Genomic DNA, 15,907 nt, shown 5'->3' on the forward strand with positions numbered 1-15,907 from the left:
TGGGTTATGGGTAGGGCTGGGCAAAATGATTCGAGTACTCGAATCTGAATCGAGTAGTAATTTTAATGATTCGAGTCGAGTAGTAAAAGACGATTTTTTCGAGTACTGAAATTATACGGTCCTCGCAACTGAAAGTTAATTTACTGACGAGAATTATAGTTTTGATACTATTTTCCACGGAGGAAGCCGTGAAACCTTGATTGGCCGTGTTTCAGCATACCAGGCACAGTTTATAGCTACGAACGTTACTGGAAATAACACATTTCCGAAGTCATTATCATCCACCAACATTGTTAAGAAGTGCAATGAAATCGGTAAGGTCTAAATAATACCAAAGTGTCTTTAATGTGATGGATAACAGGCGTTACGTTCTTTGTGGTGGCATGAAAGGTTCATATTTGGACTTCGACATAGTATATCCTGTTGTGACGTCATAATGAGTGATACTCGATTACTCGACTCGACTCGAAGCATATTAGGTGATTCAGAATCGAATCACTCAGGTACTCGATTTTGCCCAGCCCTAGTTATGGGCAAACGAGAATGCCATAATCATAATAAAACGATGTTTCAAAAGCGAACTGCATAGTTTTTTCCTGACAGTTCACAAAAGTTTGGTGTTTTTGATGTTATATTAATTTATGTTCGTCTTATTTAGTGTGACACCGATCACATTTATTAGAGCCATATGGGGTCCTAGTTTCATCATTGGTACTCGTTTAAAAGTAGAAGCAGAAGAATCCTAATTTTGTGCGAAAGTAAAAGTAACGATTACCGGGACATGTTGAACATGGTTAAAGCGGTAGTAGAATATGAAGATGGGAACAGTACTCAATTAAGTTGTATCAAAAAGTAGATTTTTGTTACGGTGTCCCATATGTTTAGTAGCAATTGAACTTTTAAAATAGCAGGGTGCATCTTCGCGACAGGCAAAATGATGAATGACAGTACAAATAGGTCTATACTGCTCAGGTGGTATGACAATTTCACTCGTAACGGTCATGCAAACATACGCCAAAAGTACTTTCTGCTTCTTCCAAAGCCGTAGTGCGGAAGGTAAATAATTTCCAGAAAAAAACTGTTAGTGGAAGTGGGAGTGGTCTAAAAACATAACCACTTGCGTAAGTCATGAAAGTATGCAAAACTTGCTTGGGTACTTCAAAAAACGCGGAAGAACTTTGTCACTGGCCACCTTTTCTTGGGGCCGCACCAAGGACTAATTACAATGGGGATAAACCCCCACCGTACCCATCAGTGTATTTAGTCCTGAACTGTCAAAGCATCCAAGTATTGATACTAGGGTTGCGTTTAAAACAAATGGTTGTTCAAAACACTTTATTTAAAACCTGTTTTAAACAGTGCTTTAAACAAAGGCATTCTAAAAAAAAATGTTGTAGGAGCGTACGGACGATTACCACCCGATATAGCCGACGTATCCGATATGGGATGGTCGGAATCCTCAAAATAGTTGGTTCAACAGATATAGTACGTAGATATCTCGTCAAAGGAGCTATATTTACCCTATATTTTCAATTGTCAATGTCGATCCATTATAATGTCACAATGGAATATTCGTGACGTTATGGCTTGAAAAACAACGACAATGAGAACATGTTTTAAACAAGGGCCTTGTTTTAAATATGTTCGTTTTAAATTGATTATTCTGTTGAATGCCATCCTGGTTGATACTATAGCGGTTCGTTGCCATGATGTCACATTTGTAGCCGTCGACTACTCTGCTTTACTGATTGTGCCATTGGTTTCAGCCTCCGCCCCCTGGAGTGATGCCTAACGCGGCGCAGATGGCTTCCGCCCAAGGTCACAACGTCGTAGTCACTCAGAAGAAAGGCAGCGTTTGGACCGGCGGCTCCGACGGCGGTTATTGTATCTGGTAGAATTTGTAGAAAGTCCGTCCAGTTTTGCCGTAGTTCCCGTAACGTATGAGATTTATTGCACTTGCTATGAATATCATCGATCGTTCATCTACTCTACCGTCTCAGCGTGAATATGAACACTTCTTTTCTTAGCTTTGACCAAAGCATGTCGTAATTTTTCATTTCTGACTTTACTGAGGCCATGTCGTGGTGTGGTCTGCTGCTTCGATAGAGCATTGTCTTCAAGAATTTTGAAATATATTTTCTATGTATAATGCTATGAAAATTGAGCATACTTCGTTTATCTGTACCGCGGTATACTTCCATTTTTGTACGTTTATTGACGTGACGAATTGTGACTGAATGAGGAAGATTCTGTGCACCTTTTGTGCTATTCTGTGTACTGGTTGTTATTTAGATCGAGAGCAGGATTGAGGTCATTGGGGATACTAAGGGATCTGATTAGGCAGAGGACTGATTCACGTTGGCGGCCCAAGTTGATAATATTGTCGAACAATACTGCCCTACCGCTGAGTCGGCCGTGTCTTTATCTTCAGCGACGTAGCCGAAGGGAGACGATGTGCCCAAGACGCTGCAAATATTCTACTTGAACGTTATGACACCGTTCGTTACCACTAACTCGCGATTGGGATCAGAGGTTTTGTCATTGGAATCGATTCAGGAGACAAAAATAGCGGGTTTTTAACCTTATATTGTTTACACGCGACTCACCTTCAATCACCGCCGAGTCCAAGTCCATTATGTTCAGGTTCAACTCACTTCTCCAACTCTGCTTGGGTGATATATCGAATGCCTTCCATTTATAATAATATACCAAATGCCTCGCTCTCAACCGAGCTTGATCATTTTCTGTATTTTAATAAAAATAGCTAGATTCATTGCGGGCGATTTAATATTCGATGATTTGTAGAAAAAGCTAGCCATGACGCACCAAGACATGTAAAGTTTAGGCCAACACAGAACTCCGAGAAGTGTGCCAAAAAGTTAGGTAGCGAGAAAAACTTCGGTGGAAAAGCACTGCCCTTATGCTGACCGAAAACTTCGACATGTCATATGGTCCATAGGCTAGGGTTAGGCTATCATATTTTAGAATCATCGGGAAAGGAGGACACCTTTTCAAAATTTTAAGACTTCAATACTGGAGTAAAATCCGGAAACATGGTAAATTTTCCACGAAATTGTGGTTGGTTGACTAAAAAAGGTCAACTTCCCGGCTGAACTCCCGAAAGACAGTTTTTCTTTCACATTTTCCGTTGTTTGACTAAAAAAAAAAATCCTGTTTGGCGTCATTTATGCCCATTTTCACTCGATCCATCATCTTACCTCTAAAAGCTGTAAAGAAAGACGAATTGCCAAGAAGGGGGACATTGAGGCGTCCTTAGAGGACATTTTCAAAATCCTGAAAAAGGAAGACAAATTCTCCTAAAGGAGGACGTTGGTAACCCTACCACAGGTGCCTAAATGGCTGGTGCCGCGAAGCTTCCTGTCTTGGTAATCTCAGCCCCCAGAGGAAAAATGCCATCCCGCAGAGAAAAATTATTTGGCAGTGAAGTAGACTAGTACCAAATCGGTATCGTGTGCGTCTAGTGCGTTTGGGCGATTTCAATATCCTTTGACACGTCAGACAGAAGGTCATGAAATATCATGTCACGAAGTATTATGCCAACGAGCCCGGCCGAATATTTGGACCGTAAAGTTTCGAAGACACCTCACTCAGCTCAGCCACAAATCTGATTGACCAAGTGGGCTGAGAGAGGATACAAATTTGATAGCAATATATATGCAATTACCAATAATATTAGCCTATTCAATCACACCAGATAAAGGGAATGATTATGTAGGGATTTGTCCTCCTTTTTCAGGTAATTGAAATTTTCGTCCGAAGACGTCTAAATGTCCTCTTTTTTAGCAATTTATCCTCTTTTACAGCAAGCATAATGGCTCAATATTCAACTGAAAATCAGCATAAATGACTTGAATGACGTTCGAGCGGGTAATTCGGGAGTCGAATGATGAAAACATTTCTTGTTATTTTTAACCATGACGTCACGAATCTTTAATTGTGACGTTAGAGTGGATTGACATTGACAATTGAAAATATAGGGTAAATATGGCTCATTCGACGAAAAGGGCTTCGAACCACTGTCACAAACAGACCAAAAATATCTTTAACCAAGACTACATCGCTACGCAATATTTTTGCAGTCGGCGGTCATCATCATGATCAGAACACCCATTCCGTACCAATTGGATAAGGATACTTGCTAAAACTGTGGAATCAAATGACGATTTCGAGGGTTCCAGCCACTCGATATCGTATATACGACGACTATATTGGATGAAAATCGTCTGTAGACTCATACTACACGTTTTTCGAAAGTATTTACACAATTATGGTATATTTATACAACGTTTGAAAAATAACATTTTTTTAAAAAAGGCATTTGTTTAAAACACGTTTTAAACAAAGCGTCTTAAAACACCGTTTGTTTTAATGCAACCCTACTTGTAGACCCATAGGCGCCGACTTTTATTTTTGCATGAGGTGGCGGCAGACGCGTAGTCAGGGGGTGTCGGAACCCCCTCCTTTTGAAACGCAAAACCCTCCGGTCCTTTTGAAATGACCATTCTGACGCTAATATTTAGTTGCAACTCAACAAGTCGTATTATCAGCTGGTTCGTCTGTGCACGCATATCGCATCGCACAATGTAACGCGACGCGATCTCCCTCTGAGATGATTGCGAAATTAGTAGGGATGGTGTGAACTTGAGGTTCACGTTCGCGTTCTGTGTGTGAACCTCAGAAATTTAGGGGTTCACGTTCACAAACGAACCTTTGGTAGGTTCTGCACTGTGAACCTTTTACATATATTACAATTTGCCCTTCATTATAACATCTTTGGTGGAAATTTATTGCATTTCAACTGCGGGCCACTTTGAGCATAGCGCCATAAAAAAAAACAATCAACACTAAACGAGCATGCATCTTGACAATCTCAAAATTTTTACTTGCTTTGTTGCAAAAGTTTGCTCGAAATATCTAGCTTTCCTTTCATGAATATTTAGTGACTCTCAGATGTGAGTTTAACCCGCAATCACACAACACCAAGAGCGAAATACACTGCGTGCAGGTAGTCACCTAATGATGCTTATTCAACCAATCAATGAAATTGATATCGTTGTCTGATGTAAAAAATCGAACTATAGCGTATGGGTTCAATCTTGATTTGATATGGTTATTGTATCATAAAAAAACAAATTCATGCGATTGGGTTGTTGGCTACTGCTGTATAACCTGATAATGGGGTAATATCAGTAGCAAGTATAGAAACACTCTGCTCAATATCACCGTAGCAATACTCAGACGCCGAATACATTGTCCGGTCTGGCCTAGACCGTTAAGGCGTTATTTTATATTCCCTTGCAAGACCTCGTCGAAATTGTTCGCAAAGTGAAGGATGTTTGAAATATGCGGCCCGAGTCTTCGCTAGGTATCAAGTACTGAATACTGATGTACATTATAGGCTATCACTACACTGAAATGCAGGATTGAAATTAGCAATATGACCGCACGTGACGTCACGAGGTTCGCGTTCGCGTTCACACAGAACCTTTCAAAAAGGTTCGTGTTCACACGAACCTGAACCTTTCAGAGGTTCACACCATCCCTAGAAATTAGGTAATTGATTGCCGCGCGCTCGGTATTCGTCGCTGGACTGAGCCGTAACACCACGTGATGATTCTGGAACGCGAAGGTGGGACAAGAATTATGATTACAAACGCGCGCGGCCAATCAGTAGTTATCCCTTACCGCCAACACAATGGGGTTTCTACTTAGTATTGGGTAGCTGGCATCGCGACAATTGCTGGTTGCTGATTAAAACATTGTTTTTGACTGCATTGCTGCATTTCCCGATTTACGTTCGCAAAGCATAATTTGATTAATATTATGGGCCCTGGAAAAAATTCCAACTAGCAGGCAGCTGGCACACACAATAAACACTGTTCAACTTTGCGCTTCAAGAATATTTATCACGAAAATAGTTCTCAAAATATTTTAAACGTGGCTTGCGGCCCTAATCGATGCAAATAATGCATTTTAATTTGTAGAAAGTGAACGTATATTTGGTCGTCAAATCGCGATAGGAGATGGCGTTTCTCAGAGCGCGCATTGAAATCTACGTTCCTAGGATCGTTAGTTTGCTGAAACCAGCATCCGTACGCTGTGCGAAATAATACATAGTAGTGATCAATTTTATCGGACTGTACATTGTGTACAATCGGCCGGCAAGGCTGCGCTGATAACGAAATCGCAGACATTCCGAAAACCTGTCATAATTACAATTGCAGGGTGCGGCGGTGCGCTAGTCATACCTAAATACCCCAATTCGGCAATGGCAACGAGCGCAATGAACACAAACAATATTACACTCAGAGATTGTTACTGTTTGGCGAAAGTGTTTCTGCGGACGGCAGCAGGCCTGCATGCGGACGCGCTAAATCAAACCACCGACAATAGTGCACATGCACATTGCACATGAGATGTCGACGACGCATTTAGCATACAAATGCTTCTCGCTAATTTGCAGTACGCAACATCGATAACACGAATTTGTGAATTGGCATTTCAAAAGGACGGGATTTCTAGCTATAAATGAGAAACCCCCTGGCTACGCACTTGGGGTTTTAATGTCGACAACGCGCTGGTTGATATCAGCCCGGGGTCCACGGCCTACGTAGGCGCCGATCAGCCAGTCGAATTTGGTCGTAAACTGGTGCGCTTTTTATTATCCCCGTTTTATTGCAGCAAGAGCAATATGGGCACATGCCGCGACCTTATCAATAGAAATACATATCTCAAAGGTGAGAAATTCGATCCGCGATATGGTTGCGCTCGATAGAGTCCGTCCAGCAATGAAGTTTATTGGAACAAAGAATGTTCCCGTTCTAACTAATCGAATAAATTCAGAATTTCCGCCACCGATAATATCGCGTTGCATCAATATGTGACAACGTAATTCAACGCCGTGCACTGCACAATGCACAGCACAGTATTAATAACAAATCAAACGCTGACAAGTGACACCGAGGGAATACGAGTGCATAAAGCAGACAAGAATTAGTAGCCTACAGACAGAGGTGGTCAGTAACGAAGTACTTTTATTTTTTCGAAGTACTCAAGTAGTTTTCCTCTACTTCTGGTACTTACTCAAGTAGATCTGATTTTCGCTACTTCTACTTCTACTTCGTAATATTTTGTGATCTACTTACTTACTTTTCGCTATTTTCAGTTTGTCAAGTAGAAGTAGTTCAATCTTCCAATCAGGAAGATAGCCTGTGAAATTTCGGGACTGTTCTCACGGAGTATCAACATTTAATTTTCATAAAAGTTGAGTAAAGCCAAGAATTTTCGTCGCGCTTCGAGCGCAGTTGATACGGGGTGACCAGTATGATTTCACAAAAGTATCGGTGAATATAATTTAGGTCGCGGGTTGGCGTGGTTTCGTTTACACCCTTCGCCTATTATATGAAATAATTCATCACAGTATATATGGCTCATCATAACATTTGAAACTGATGTTTCGCAATCTAGCATTTACTTGTCATATCGTAATCATCATCATCATTGGTTTATAAGCAATTTTATCAGTTCCATACACCACAAAAATGCGATACAATGAAAAGATAGGAAGGTGTCGAAGCGACTTGGAGTAGTCTATGGAATCAGACGCCCACTTTGGCCAAGGATGTAAAGAGGAGGCATGCATACTGAATGAAAAGTAAAGAAAATAGTATAGAAAAAAGCAAGCGACAAAAATGGGGTGGCATGTCATGGAAGGCGAGATCGATAGGTCAGTCGTGGTCCGGTAATCTTGAGGATGCACTATTCTAGCAGTAATCTAGTAGTAATCTAGCATGTCCATTGTCCATTGTCCATGGCGTGTCCTGATCTGGAAAAGTGGAGTTGACTTTTTTTCTGGTTTTAGAGCTGTTTTAGCATATCACCTTTGAAACTTTCTGGACTAAAGGCATGAAATACATGTTCCATATTTCACTTTTAATTACCAATTTCATATACTTTGAGATAGTTGATATCAGTTCTTTTGTCTGGATAACATACATGTTGAAGTATAAACGCAAGTGTAGTAAGGCCTTCAATTTCCGGAAATAAAGCTACACAATACGGCATTTTTACGGTCCACCATATTTTTTATTAACGTTTACTAATCGCGCAAAGTGTTTACACCGTATCCTATACAACTTCTCCGTATTCGCCTTCGACTAAACTACGAACCTTATAATATGGGGGATGGTGCCGTACCATGCTATTTTCTAAAACGTACTGTTCGAGAATACAGAGTATTAGTATCGCATTACCATATCAATACTATCATGATGTGGATGAATGCTGATGCTATAGAAAATTGGATACCTGTTGGTATGTATCAATATGAATCAAGCTCGTCACCTTTCGCGTAGCTCAATTTGCACCTTTTTACAATCCATGTGAACGAACTAGGATCACTTTCACAACTACTTACTTACTTGAGTACTTTTAAAGTCAGTCAATTCTACGTCTACTTCAAGTATAGTTTTAGGTTGTTTATGGAAGAAGTACTTCTACTCGTACTTGAGTATATTTTTCCGTCGCTACTTCTACTTCTACTTGAGTAGCTTTCTTGACTACTTTGACCACCTCTGCCTACAGATGATAGCAAACGAGAAAGCGCGCATCTAATCAGTAGGGCAAGTTTTTGCAACTTTTGCAACATTTTTTACAGCTTCATACAGCTTCGTATATACTCACAATTTATGTACTATGACGTTTTAAGCTGTTTGGAGGAATTTTATAGTGCAACTTTTTGAAACTTTCTCTATTTTTCATACCAATTCTTACTGCAACTTTTATCAAATATTGCGTCAAAATGTAAAGGAGCGATTTAAAAAATTGCTTTAAACTATTTCTAGTATGGTTCTATTCTCTTTGATTTGCATAACAAAGAGTTATATATGATGGGTTAGCTGCATCTCACTATGTTATATTACACAATGGCTTGCAAGTGAAAAGTTCAACTACTCCGCCAAGTACGACCATGTTCAAACAATATCTAAATGGATCACTTTATTGATGCTGTCGTTTAAATTTGAAGTAGTTTCCCAGTTCACGAACGCCCAGGCGGGACCGCCGAAAATTACATTTTCGCAGGGTCACCTTATTCAGGCCATAGATTTTGTTAAAGTCGCCAAGAGTGAGTTTCTCTGCAACGCCTTGGGTCAAGTTTGTAGACCTAAGGGATTTGTGGTGTGGTATTTGACTTATTTTAGAGGGGTTATAGCTATGCCGTTGGGCTTTTGGGGGTAGATTATTCCCGCCTTGGGTAATTTTCTCGCTATGTGCCGGTAAAAATGTAATTTTTGGTGGTTTCGCCAGACCGTGCGTTCAATGGCAATAAAGTAACAAATTTGACAGCTCTGCAGGAGCTTAGGTTATACAACGGAACCTTTCGAGTATCTCATACCGTAATAATTCAACAAAAATTATAAATGCAACTTTTTACTGCAACTTTTGTTAAATATAAATGCAACTTTTTCGCAATTTTAGTGCAACAAAAACTTGCCCTACTAATCAGTAATTCCTCAGCTTGCGTGCAGAACAAGGGGGTTCGAAGTCTGATATGGCGACAATTGCTTGCTCATTATAGCTACATTGTTGCATTTCCCGATAAAAGGTGACAAAGGCTTGTTAGAGTAATGAATATGCGCACTTTGCGCAGGAATGACTTTCAATTCGCAGGCATGCACAAACACACAGTCCTATTCGCGCTCCAAGCCTCCAATCAAAGAGACTATCGCGGAACTAACTCAAGAATTATTTTGTAAACGAATTTGCGAGCAAATACAATTTAATTAAGAGAAGGAGAACGTGAATTCGCTCGTCTGGCCGAGAGAGAAGATGGTGTTTCGAGGTTGCTTCGATTGTCTGATTAGTAATCACAGATTACAACTTATTGGGGCGTTATAAGCACTAGTTCGTCGTCGCCGACGAAGCTGCGTATCCAATTATTCGCGCGCATATCGGATAATGGTAAATAGTAGTCATTTACGAGCTATCACGGACTCGATAATTGACAGCGCTGATGATATTAAATTGCAGACGGCGGGCGTTTAATCTTATTGTATGGGGTGGCCGCCACCCCATAAATGTGTCATGGGGTGGCTGTGCCACCCCGCCACCCCGTACCTCGGCGCCTATGTGTAGACCTATCTGCGTAGTTATTAGGAGATTCGGAATAGCAAGGGTCCATTTTGCTCCTCTAGTTATAGCGAACACACCTTAATCTATGTGGAAACATTTGCTTCGTGTTATACCTGCTCTACGTAGATTGAACGTCGAATACTTGAAGAAATTTTATGGAATAAACATTATCTCTGTAAATAGACATATTTACATGGTACATATATCCTATCTAAATCACAGATGTGTAGTGTGTACTGCCATTGCCAATATTTTACAAGTGGTGCAAATGGATTCCAGATTAACAAAAGCATCGATACGTAAATTGTGCGTCATTCAACGATGCGTTTCGAAAGGTCATAAATTTGCGTAAAAATTAGAATATGATTATCTATTCTGGTGCACGCACAAGCCTACGTCCCGCAAAAATTTCCCGGCTCGAAAATTCAAAATATTCCTGACCCCGTTAAGTAAACAACGTGCTTGAAAATGAGTTCAGATCCTGCGAATATCGTTGTTTGTTTTCCACATCGTAGGGTCGCAGAACAAACGCGCAAGGCCTGTACGCTACGCCGAAACAGAAATGGGCATTCCCATAGCGCACAGTTAACTTTACTAGAATTACCCAAAGATAGCATCGGTAGTTTACATTCGCCAGGCGTGCATGTATAAAAATGGAGCGTTGCAGTGTGAACTGTCATTCAGATAATATTGTAATCTAATGAGCACACTGTGACACCATAGCGATCATCTGCCTACGGATTATTGGATCAAAATTATAGGAGTTTGCTAATTCGGTTAGTCATATATCAAGTTTCAAAGATACATTAAAAGTGAGTGAAACTATATTTAATGTCTTTTAGACTATTTGGCTATAGTTCCTCTATGGATCTCCGGACAAACTGTAACCTTATAGCCGTTGTAAGTCGCTGACGTGAATGACGTTTCGCCGTGTCAAATTTTGAACCGTAAGCCCTAAATTTATTTCGGTGTGTTCCATCTACACATATCTATACCATTTCTGCCATTTGCCGTGCACTTCGTCCGTATTTATAGTTGGATTTCGTTGATGAAAAAGTCAAATCATTTTGCAACGTGCAATGGTATACAGACAAGAATGGGTATAGGATGCTTTCTAAATGTCAGTATTCCATTACAGACGGCGAACATGTCGACAGCAGCGATTACGCAAGCCCTCCTATTCCTCGTGATATTGTGCAGAGGAACAATGGGATTTAAATTACAGTGAGTATTACGAATTACGATACTCTGATAAGTGGGAACACACAAATCCATAAAAATATGAAATCAGAATTAAACGTTTTGATTTTCGGATGTGTTGCGTGAGAGAGGTATCGATAAGTGAACCCCCGTGTGCCAAAAGCGGGATTTCATCCGCGGCAAATTTGATAGCACTGTTGCATTTTGACGTAACCAACAATAATGATTTCAGAGTGTCCAGAACACAAAAATTGGACGGGAAGAGTGAATCCCTTTTCGGCTCCTCTGTGATTAACTCCTGGTGCATTACCTCTTCACAATTGATTATGCTATATTTAACGAGAGATTTCGAAATGATCGGTGTGCATTACAGAGCGTACCACGCTAAGATGATCAATTGCTCACTCCTTCTTGCTCATACACGCAGCACACTGGCCACTTACCTTCACAATTTGCGCGGGCAGATGTTACTGATGCGATTCTGTAATACATACAACACAAATTGGCTATTACGCTTCTATTTATATCTCATTTGCATAAAGATATAAAAAAGAATTATTTACCTTTCAGCTCGTACGTCGAAGGTACGAACTCTTTTCGCGCAGAAATCAGCGACCCCACCGACGTTGACCTGAGCAAATTCGAGCCACAGCTGAATATTCAAGTTACATCCGACGATTTCAGCTTTAAGACAGTGGTTTGCCTGCCGTTTTGTCGCGACCCAGTCTCGGAGAACGTAGCGGGTGGGTTAAAGGTCGAGCATATCACGCAAGATGTGACCGTTCACGGCATGACAATCCGTGACGTTGTAATTGGATGCCGATGTGTAGTAGACTCGGACATTTTCTAAAAAATATAAGTTACTCTATGGTCAACTGAATATTTATCACCTCAATATATTCTATTTTGTATATTATTTGATACTAGCAACATATGCGGTATAATTATACAGATTATAATCTACTCATGTGCAACGCATATTACCTCAACAGTCCCCGAAAACGTTTTATACTGACCAAACTAAATTGTTACACAATCCACCTATCCACGTTTTGCTTCTTTTGGCACTGTAATACAATACGTACCCAGAGCCTGATTTGCCATTATAGGCACTTCCATAAATACATTTTTCTCATTCGAATTTATTCGTTCGGTTATCACTTTCATTATTTGAATACATTTCTAGTTACGAAGATATATATAGACAGTAACCCACTGTGAAAGATACGTTCGATATTGGAAATCATCTTGAATTAGGTCAGAAATATTCAACTTGCACCCATCAAGCCACATACGGACGGCCAGCGCCAAAATTACTACGCCTATGTTACCATAGTTCATGAAACTTTCGTCAATCGTGCTGGTCAAATTTATTGCAGTATCGTTTCTATTTTTCTCTCCGACGAGCCTACTTATTTCTCGCCTTGTGAAAATCATATAATTCGCATAGTCTATCTATATGAATACATATATTTTTATTACGGACGAAAATGTCGACACTGTTTTAACGATTTGTCCACAGTACATTGCACTCTGCAATACTAATGCCTACCTCGCTAAACCTGTACTCCTCGTATTGAAATATTTTGCGAAAAATTTGCACCTATATTGTTATGAGACTATATATTATATATATAGAGAGAGCTAAGGACGAAAATTTTATAAGCTGCTATACTCGTATATCGCGAGTTTAATTAATATATTGGGATAGGCCTACTACAGCGTATGTTTTCTGTTAAAGTCGGATTATTACTATATTATGAATAAAATCATATTATTGGTAGGCCTAGGCTTGTCGCAAGTGCATGAGACCTTTTGTATCACGGCAAAATCAAGAGAGGTCAAAGTTAGGTTTACCATGTTTTGGAATCGGGAGAGGAGGACACTATTATCCAATCATAAAAGTTAGTTTACCGAAATTGAAAACATCTGATTTCGATTTTTAAATATTTACTGGGAATCTTGTAGTGTTGACTAAAAAAAGGGTCATCAGCTCATCACTCTGACTCGACTCCCAAACTACCAACTTTTTTAACGATACTTCTCTGGTGTTGACTAAAAAGGGTCATCACTCCGACTTGACTACCGAATGACCTGCCTGACCATCCGCATTACGTATTTCGCGTCATATATGACATATCAGTTGACCCTGTCCATTAGAACATGTGGTAACCCTATATATAGTCAAGTCTATGCTTCCGCAACAAACAGATTCAGATAACGACAGCTTTCAGGAACACCACAGAAAACGTATCACATTGTGCAATATCTAGAATGCTAGTCGAATCCAGCAAGAGATCAATGTTTCAGATAATTATAACTAAAGACAGCCGAAAAGTCTGAATATAGTCTACAACGGCAAAATTTGTGAACAGGTGAGTGATGACTGATAAAAGGGTGTTCATCTCTATCGTGATATTGTCTTCGAATAGACTAATTGTTGGGCTTTATTCAAAGGAGCAAAATAAATGTGATCGACATCAATTTTGATTACCTTTACCATGTAATATTAATCGCAGACTTTCGTGCTCATTTTGCATGGGACGAGCCATCGCGTATGCGCAATGCTACTAAATTGGGTGGCGCTGAGCTGCCGTTGGTGTATAGGGGAGATGTCGTTCCGATGGATCAAAAATTACAAAATTATCTCTGGCCCCGAAATGTTCAGTCGATAACAGCAGTTCTTTTGCTGGCTCAACACTTTAATATAAGCTCTACCTACCGCGGATATATACATGAATATCCGACTTAAAAATATTTATGAACGTTCTAAGTTCGTTGCTCGAACGTATCATCGGTCCCAACCGGGTGGGTTCAAAGGCACACGACCTTGGACATTTGAGACATACGTTCAAAAACTTAGATGGTCCAACTTTTCCTGCTATGTAGGCTACTATAATCTAAGCCACAGCATGGCTACAGGAATCAAAAGAAGAATGTTTGGTCGCCACCTTAGAAATATAGAATAAATGCTAACGCAAATGTTGGCATAAAATGACGAATCGATTAGGCTCAAATTTACACATTTGAGGGTACACTCATATTGCCAGTAGATCTACATTTTGACTTCTAAATAGCTCATTATAGCGATAAAATACAACAGATAATTACGACATACAGTCTCCCCGTATGTAGCCTAGTCATGTTTCTGTTGTTGAATGATTAGTTAGTCCAACTATTTTGTTTGATTTGGCCATCTTATCATCGACCCCCCCCCCCCGTTTAAAAAGTTTGTAATAAAATTGAAAAAAGTCAGCACAACGAGGGCATTGAATGAATAAGATAGGTGCCGATATGTAGCCTGATACAAGCCCTACACTTCGGTGTCCGGTCGATACCGAGAATGCTATTACCGAGAAGGACAATACCGAGAATGGACATTACCGAGAATGGACAACACCGAGAATGGACATTACCGAGAATGGAATGGTGTCTCGATAGCTAGCCTATATAGTCATTTACACCAGGCCGATATTTATTTTTATCATTCCTGGTTTACCGACTAATAACACGTGCGTCGTGCGGCCGCCCGGATTTGGAGCCATAATGACGCCGTAATCAGTGACTGGCATGACTAGTCATGCGGACAGTGTAGCGTGCTGCAGAGATGAGCAATGAGCATGAGCATGAGCATTGAACATGGGTTAGGATTAGGATTCGGGAAACCGGATTTAGCTTAGCTCAGTGGACTTCTGAAATTTTGCCCGATTAACATTGGACTAGGATTTGAATTTTTTTAAATGGATTAGGATAGGATTGGATTTAAAGATTTTCGGGGAGATTGATGTCGTGTGGCGAATGGCGGCAAATTTGTTTTCGGATCAATTATCAAGGTGATTAGCATACATAGACTCGAACACAAATGCCGTAATTCTAAAAAAAATTACTCCAGACACCAAACATTATATATTCCGAACTGAATCAAAAACCCTTCTAGCTTCGTGCTTTTTCGGAACAATGCCGATTTTCAAACTTTGACGGCGATTTCGGATTGGTTTATTTGCCCTGTCCAAACTTTAATTTGTATATTCGGAATCAGTGTGAATTTAGCTTTCGATTGAGACCAGTTATGTTACATTTGAGTGTCGGGTCGCCAGCTATAGGACTACCAATTATGCTGCTTTGAGCCCGCACAGCAGTGGTGTAGATAGGGTTGCATTCAAGTATCTATCCGTAACTTATAAGTATATATAAGTATATATCCCTATAAGTATCTAACCGTAACTTCTGGGGGCTCCGCCCCCACACCCCCTTCCGTATCGGTTATTATTATCTATCTTTCACCGCCGCAAAAGGTTTGCCCAGGTCCTGGATTCCTGGGGGGGGCTTCGACCAGGGGGGACCCCGGGCGACCGCCCACCTCGCCCACCCCAAAACTCACCACTGATTGTATAAAACTTTCCAAAAACATGTTGTATGAGCCTATGGACGACGATTACCACCCGAGAAAGCCGACATATAGGATATGGGATGGTTGGAACCCTCGAAATAGTTTGTACTTGTGCTTACGTATATAGATATAGATCATTGGTACGGAATGAATGTTCTGATGTGC

The 15,907-nt window shown here is 40.3% G+C and overlaps 1 protein-coding gene across 2 annotated transcripts in view; it reads left to right on the forward strand.

Annotated features, from left to right (window-relative positions):
• The window catches only part of LOC145453887 (uncharacterized), a 102,475-nt gene extending 100,202 nt beyond the window's left edge, over window positions 1-2,273 (forward strand). For both annotated transcript variants that reach the window (XM_080331856.1, XM_080331857.1), the window contains one exon: window positions 1,767-2,273. In XM_080331856.1, coding sequence (XP_080187982.1) covers window positions 1,767-1,895 — 129 coding nt within the window. In that variant the 3' untranslated portion in view covers window positions 1,896-2,273. The remainder of the gene's footprint in view (window positions 1-1,766) is intronic.
• The last annotated feature ends 13,634 nt before the right edge of the window (window positions 2,274-15,907 follow it).

The sequence above is a fragment of the Botryllus schlosseri genome, chromosome 13, assembly GCF_051294905.1.
Source record: "Botryllus schlosseri isolate E-star chromosome 13, Bs_hap1, whole genome shotgun sequence".
NCBI lineage: Eukaryota > Metazoa > Chordata > Ascidiacea > Stolidobranchia > Styelidae > Botryllus > Botryllus schlosseri.